The sequence below is a fragment of the Camarhynchus parvulus genome, chromosome 13 (genome assembly GCF_901933205.1).
Source record: "Camarhynchus parvulus chromosome 13, STF_HiC, whole genome shotgun sequence".
Lineage (NCBI taxonomy): Eukaryota > Metazoa > Chordata > Aves > Passeriformes > Thraupidae > Camarhynchus > Camarhynchus parvulus.
The window spans coordinates 8965547-8972963 of record NC_044583.1 but is presented as its reverse complement, the minus strand read 5'-3'; the positions used below and the strand labels follow the sequence as shown (position 1 = coordinate 8972963).

At 45.9% G+C, this 7417-nt stretch overlaps 1 protein-coding gene across 1 annotated transcript; it reads right to left on the bottom strand.

The window, feature by feature from the left end:
- Window positions 1-78: 78 nt before the first annotated feature.
- On the bottom strand, window positions 79-6525 carry CAMLG (calcium modulating ligand). Its single transcript, XM_030957696.1, has 4 exons — window positions 6332-6525; window positions 4796-5250; window positions 3824-3889; window positions 79-2082 (listed from the first exon to the last, which is right to left on the bottom strand). The coding sequence occupies exons 1-4, from the start codon at window positions 6492-6494 to the stop codon at window positions 1891-1893; spliced, it is 876 nt and encodes a 291-aa protein (XP_030813556.1). The 5' UTR covers window positions 6495-6525; the 3' UTR covers window positions 79-1890.
- Window positions 6526-7417: the final 892 nt, after the last annotated feature.

The following is a 7417-nucleotide window of genomic DNA, read 5'->3' as shown; positions in this document are numbered from 1 at the left end:
CGCCCCCCGGCGGGCGGAGGGCGCAGCGGGGCCGGGAACCGAGCCCGGCCCGGGCCGGCCGCACACAGCGCCGAGGAAGCGGGTAACAAACAGGCTTTTAATAGAAAACATCGGCAACAAACATGAAACAGGACTATGTACAACAACAGAGGTACGTTAAAAAGGAATAAAAGAAATTGGTTTCTTGGTCAAAGGTCGTTTCTTGATCGGCATTTCTTCATCGAGATTTCTTCGATTTCTTAGCATCCCTCCTGGTGCTCTACCCATGCAAGGCTATTTACCTGATTAATGGTAAGCATTAAAAATTCATAGCTTTTTGCAGGTACTGGTATAGGGATTTTTTCCAATTTATTTGTACTACATTTGGGCATATAAATAGAGAATCAGCACAAGTAATTTTTGAGCAAACTCATTATTTACATATCTCAACCTTATCTTAAATTACTGTAATTTCAATTTTCTGAAATGACTATCTAATATAAATAAATTTAAATCTGCTGAATCAATATCTGTGCTAATAGACCTAAGTCAGAACTTTCTGCAACCCAGCCCTGTACATCTGTAATATAATACTCACCGTAACAGAACCAGTTAAAAAAAACCATGAAAATGGTCAAATCAAAACATAAAGCTCTTGTATTGAGGCCACAAACATCTATCTCATTTAAAAGTCAGAAATGCATCACTAAAATTACAGGAGGAAGCATTAAGAGAGAATAATCAGCTGAAAGCTGGGCCATTTAGAGAGGTACAGTTAAACACATCTGCTCCCTAAAAAAACCTCTGCAGGAAAATACCAAGTTAAATATGTGGTTACTATGCTAAAAATAGGCAACAGCCTATACTACCTGAAAGTCCAGATTTTAAATAGAAAACTACAAGCTGAAAACACTACCAAATTTAGCTTCAATAGAGATTTTCAGAGATTTATCAGTGTTTGACTATTTGGAATGACACTTCCTCCCACTGTGCAAAATTTCTAAGACAAAACAAAGGGGTTTTTTTTTGAAAACAAAACTGTTTCTCTTGTAAGTTTTATAAACACTAGAGCAAACATTTGATACTGCAGGTTGGGTGCCAATATGTAAAATTCTCATGAGATAACTGTTAATATAAAAAAAAAGTATCAAAACGGACAGGTGTGAGCTGCACTAGGATTAGGTTGCTGGAAACTCATGAACGATGTGATTAGTTCTCTTTCTTCTTACTTTTTGATTAATGACCTTTGTAAGCACCAGGACCTTCTTGCTGTTGGTTTTGCCTAGCTCTTTTTCACAACAATCATCAAATTAAATTAATCACAATCACAACAAGTAATGAATGGCAAGGCAAGGATAAGGACAACAAAGTGGCAAGTTTCACCAACATTCTCCAGAGGCAGCTACTTGGTTCAACATTCTGAACTCGAACACGTGAAGAGAATACAGGGATTTCTTTTCTTTAGAGCTTTCTTTAAAACATGGGAGCACCACAAAATGAGCAGGTCTTGTTAGCTATAGTCATACAGGATATACACATATATATGGTTCTGCTGAAGGGAATTCTCTTCCTGTTCTCACTGAAAAGAACAAAGGCAGCTTTGTAAATGTTTATGAAGGAGGCTGAGAAGGGCATCATCTAACTAAAACAAATAAATCATCCACTGTCACTTGCATCCTAACCTTCACATTTGTAATATGCAGACACAGTATTTAAATAAACTGAACCAACACAACTGGCAGTGAGGGACCCTGCTCTCCCTTTCCCAAAATTACTGGATTTAAGGTCCCTTTCAAGCATTCCAAAGCTAAGAATTTTAATGAAGGTTTAGACCTGCCTGCACAGTCAAATGTTAAAAGGAACACAGTCCAGAAAGCTTTAGTGTAGCTACTGTGTGGAATTCTACAGCCGTCATGGTGCTTCAGAGCCAAAAACCAAAGTAAGTTCATGGCAAAAGATAAAAGTAAAGAAATAGACACAAAGGTCTGTGAAAACATCTCCCATTTTGCTGTAGGTGTCCATGGAGCGACTGATCACTTCTGCAGGGATTCCAGAGAGGAGAAGAGCAGCAGTCAGTACTGTCGTTTTCACCTTCTTCTCACACTAGAAGGGAAAGAAAAACCAGTAGCAGTATTAGTTCTCCTAATCCAATTCTGCTTTATGTGTCACCAATGTTGTGCCACTTTCACACGTTCCAAATCAGTTGGTAGGAGCAGCAGGTTTGAATGGATTCTGTCCAGACAGGCTCCAGAGTCACAGCCCTTATCCCAGACACAGATTCCTGCTGTGATGGATCTACCAGTGAGAGGCTGGCTAACAGCAGATCAAATTCATCCTGATATTCTGCCTCCTTCACACTACTCCTCCCAGCAGGCTGAGATGTGAGGCTGGGTAGCTGCCCCTGCATGAGTGGGAACACTCCCAGAGAAGGGAAATCTAGGTGTAAGGAGCCAAGCCTGGCTTCTCCACTGTCAGAACTGGATTAATCTCATCACACTATTCAGCAAAAATCCAGAATCCCAGAATGGTTTGAGTTGGATGGGACCTTAATGCTCATTTCCTTCCAACCTCTGCTATGGGCAGAAACTCCTTCCACTAGACCAGGTTGCTCAAAACCCCATAAATACCGTTAGGTTTTCTAACAGTAAAATTATTTAGAGTTGAAAACCAACTGTTTCTGTTTTAGAACAACTTAATTTGGCAGTTTTATCCTCTGAACTCAGAAATGCTCCAAAACCTTCTGAAAGCTGTTCCATCCTTAAGATGAGGAATCCCAACAATGCAAGTCTGACAGGCAGGAAAAGGTGACAGTGACTGAAAATTCTAGTAACTTGATGATACTTGCTGGATATTTTAATTTAATCCAATCTAAATTAGGCTTTCAAGAATATTTCTGTGTTTCATGGGAGAAAAATGTAGGTTAACGAAGGGATTGACCTCACCCACCCACATCTAACTGCAGTAAAAGCAAGCTGTGGAAAGGAGCCACCTCTTGAATTCTGAAACTGAAGAGTGGATTTTAAGTACACCAGAAACAAGATCAAGATGATGTAGCAGATAAGCTGGTGCAAATCTAAGGCTAATCTTACTGTTTTGTGTTGTGACACATCAGCTTAGAATGACTATTATGATATACTTAACTACAAAACAACTGCTGATATCTTCTGATTTTCTACAAGTAATCTATTATTCCTTTTAAAATGCAAATTTTCCCTTTTAACTATGGATTGAACATCATTCAATCCCACTCTGCCCCACAGACCTGACAAAATCATCAACCTAACAAATGCTTCAGGAACAATTACCAGTTGTAAATATATAAAGCAAGTAGTATAGCAAATCTTGCTAATAAGCAGCAAGTTTCACACACAGATAAATGTCTCATTTCAAGCTGCCATTCAAATCAAAACCAGCAGTGGAATGCAGAGCCCTTAAAACTCAACATTCTGCCTCATTTTTTTAGCAAACACTCTCCCAGATTTCATGCAGATATTATATGCAGAACAGCTGCTCAGCAAAGCAAATAATAACCAGGGAAGAGCATGGTCTAGAAGAAAAGCAAGTTTCCTGAAGACATGAAAGAACTACCTGGATTTCCTGGTCAAACACTTTTAATTAGGCTACAGCTACACAAGCTGCTAGTCCATGTTTTCACTGCAACTTTAAAAAAGATCCTGGACTAAATCTGGAAAGATTAAAAACTAGTATACACTATCAGCATTTAACTCTACAGTTTAAAACAAGGGAAGAATACTTCACATGCATTGCTCCTAAAACAATACAATCTAAACACAAGTTTAAATTGAAAACACTTCAAATTAATCTAATTCTGGAAAAAAATTACCTTTGGAAAGTACTTGGACAGCCCCATGTAAGCAAGTTGTAGAGTAAGAAATGGTGCAAATATCGACTGAAGGAACAGAAAAGAATATATAAAAATTAACTTGGTCAGAATAGCTAAGAAACACAAAGATTTAATGCTTCCAAAGCATAGAAAAAAATTAGTAGGTAAAAATTAATTTGTGGAACAGAGCAACATTGTTCTTGAACACTACAAATCTAAGTGGACAAGTTACATGCCAAAAATAAGGTTCTGCCCTCTATTCTTTGAGCCTAAAGAATTGAAATGGCAGAAGAGAACAACAGGGTGTAAAACTGAGCCCAATGTGTAAAACTGAGCCCAGGGATGCAGGAGCTGGACGGCTGTACCTGCATCACACCTCTGTGCTGTTGCTCTGGCTGGCACTGGGAATACTGAGGAACTGCCTTTCCCAGGCTAAAAATGAGTAGGATCTACTTATCTTGGCACAACTATTATTCTTACAATCATAGAATTATTTGGGTTGAAAGTGACCTGAAAACACATCTCATTCCAATCCCATGGGCAGGGATATTTTCCACAAGATCAGGTTGTTTCAAGCTCCATCCAGCCTGGCCTTGGACACTTCCAGAGATGAGAACTCCATTCTTACTCTATTATTCTTTTGTAGACCCTGAACTAGAGGAGCAGCTGACTCATATGCTCACCAAGATGGGAATAAACTTGCAGGGGATTTAAGCTGCAACAACTATTCCAGTGCATCTGCTCCTGCACCACAGCAGACCAAATGTGCTGCTCTCAGTGGTTACACAGTGGCTATGCTGGTAGCAGATTAATCTCATAGAATTCAGTGATTTTTTTTAGGTTTTATACAATTTTTGGAAATGTAAAGAGTGCTTGAAATTCCCAACTTGGTCATTACCAATCAGGCCCAGATATTTCCCAAGAATGTGTAGCAAGCAGCACACCCCAGCAGGACGGTGTCCCTGAACTCACCAGGTACTTGCACACAAAAGCCCTGACTGCGACGGCGAGCAGAGCACACCCCACCAATCTGAAAATGCGGAAAGAGTCAAACTCCTCCGCCGCGCTCCCGTTCTCCTGGCTCGGCTTCTCGCTCATCAGCTGGTTCCTCAGCTTCAGAGCCTCATCAAACCTGGACAGGTACTGCTCCAAGCCGTGTCTGGGTGGCCGTGCTGCAGCCTCGGAGGGCAGCTCTCCCCTGTGACGCTGCCGGAGCTCGCCTGTCCCCTCGGTGACCAGCTCTGGGGCTTTAGCAAACAAGTCCTTGTCCCCTCTGAGCTCTGCCATGCTGCCTGCGTGGTCGGTCGAGCCTGTCACATTGCACATGGAATCACCAAGCACAACCCGCTTGGAAACTGAAGGAATGGGAAGGGAGTTTGATTTATCTTGCTCGTGCTGAAGCTTTAATTCTGTGTGACTTTCATCATCTAAGGAAGAAAAATAAAAACAGAGTTATGCATGCTGTGTACATAAACAACACTTCAGCTGTACTGGGTGAGGATCCTGGGTCTCTGCTTCCCAAGAGAAAAGACAGACTCACAATTAAAGAGGGCACTCTTCATAGAGCAGACACAAGATATAAAAGCTGTGCAATGCAGGTCAGAAGTTGAAGCAATGAAGATGTTAAAACACTGAACTTCCTTAAGCAATAGCACTGCACACACAAGCAGAAAGATCCAAATACATGGACTGACGTTAAAAAAAAAGACAAAGATTTGCAGAAAGTGAATCAACCAGAAGAGCACTAACACCTGACAAATAAGCAAACAGAAGGACTTTAAGCACTTTAGCTGCCTGTCTACTGTCAGAGGCAGAGCAGTGTTCAGCTGCTCTGTATCGAGACTGAAGACTCATCTTACCGAGACAGAAGCAAGGGCAGAGAACAAAAGGCAAATCAAGAACGGTCTGGACCTAGCACAGAGCAAGAACTAACACTTCAGGAGTACTTTTCAGTGTCACACCGATTCACTCATGGGCATCCTTTTAAACCAAACTCTGAGAACTCCTTCCCGACAAGACAGCCCATTTGAAGAATGCAGAGAGATATAACTGAGCTACCTAAGATATGGTTCTGTAAGAAAATTCTGCATAACAACCACAAACATCCATGTCGCTATCCAAATGTGAGATAACTTTGCTATAAAAAGCCAGCTATGAAACCCAGCAGCTACTAACTAAAAACATGGGGGAAGCTCATCGTTTCTTCAACTAAAAAAAAACCTACTTGCAGTGAAACGACAGCCTGTATGCCCGCTATCTAGGGCTCGAGTCCCGACGTTTCTGAGGGCACAGGGATTTTATGGGCGGGTCCCTGGCGGAGCAGGGCAGGTCATGCTGCTTGAGGCATCCCTACGAGGGACCGGGGAGCCAGCCGGCCCTGTCCCTGCGGGCAACCAGCCGCCCCTGCTCACCGGGAACTGCGGGCAGCGGTCATGGCCGGAGAGGCCGAGGCGTCACCGCAGCCCCGGAGCCCTCACACAGCCCCGCCGCCCCCGCCACGGGGCTCACCCTTGCCCGCCGCGGGCCGGTGGAAGCCCATGATGCGGTTGATCCGCTCCTCCGAGTTCATGAGCAGCTTCCTGCGGCGCAGCTCTGCGCGGCGCTGGGACGCCGAGAGCCCCGCGGGGGGCCCCGGCGATGTGGGCTCCCCTCCCGCGCTGCCGTCCGCCATCCCCGGCACCGCAGGCCCGGCACCACGGGCCCGCCCCGCACAGCGCGCAGGCGCCGGCACCGCCCGCCTCCAGCCGCTGAAGCGGTCGCCGCCATTTTGCGTAAGGGCAGAAGAAGGGCGGGGCGCGCTGGCAGAGCGCTCAGCGCACCCCTCTCTGACAGGGCGGTGCCCGCACTAAAGATGGCCGCCCCGGCCTCAGAGGTGACGTCACGGGGCGAGGGCAGGCAGGGGCGATGGCGGCGCTCAGGCGACGCGGGTGGCGGGGACACCCGAGGCAGGGCGGGGCTGACCCGCTGCACACTCGGGACAGCCTCCGCCCCTGGCACTGCGGGACTGACGGGCACACCGAGAAAACACCAACAGACCACACCGCTCCAGGACGCCAGAGCCACTGGCATTATCGAACAGGGAGCGAATTGACTGCTTCCCAGTAAGATCCGGTTGGCACAATTCATGTCTATGTGCACCAAAAGTACGGTACACCGCTCCTGGTGTGCCAGGTGGTGCAACTGCCACGTTAGTCTTCCCTCACCTGACCAGCCCCAGAACACCATCAGCACCAGCGCCTTGCACGGCCCTGGCACCGCAGAGCTGCAGTCCCTGCCCGGGGGCACTGCCCGGAACGGGACCCACCGGAGAGCCCGGGGGCACTGCCCGGAACGGGGCTCACCGGAGAGCCCGGGGGCACTGCCGGGAACGGGGCTCACCGGAGAGCCCGGGGGCACTGCCCGGAACGGGACTCACCGGAGAGCCCGCAATCCCAAAGCCCCGTGCCAGGACAGGTGCCCGCTGATCCCCCAGCCACTACAGCAGTGGGGGACTTCAGCAGCAGGAGGGCAGTGTTAGGTGCATTGGGGAAAAAAAACAGAGTTGACAAATCCAATTAATATTTCTACAGTATTGAATGAGAGAATCCTGTATTT

Coding starts and splice junctions, on each gene's coding strand:
- CAMLG (XM_030957696.1), bottom strand. CDS start 6,494: ATGGCGGACGGCAGCGCGGGAGGGGAGCCCACATCGCCGGGGCCCCCC. Junction 5,251..6,331: donor CCGGCCCGCGGCGGGCAAGG/GTGAGCCCCGTG, acceptor TTTCTTCCTTAG/ATGATGAAAGTCACACAGAA. Junction 2,083..3,823: donor TGTCCAAGTACTTTCCAAAG/GTAATTTTTTTC, acceptor TTTCCCTTCTAG/TGTGAGAAGAAGGTGAAAAC.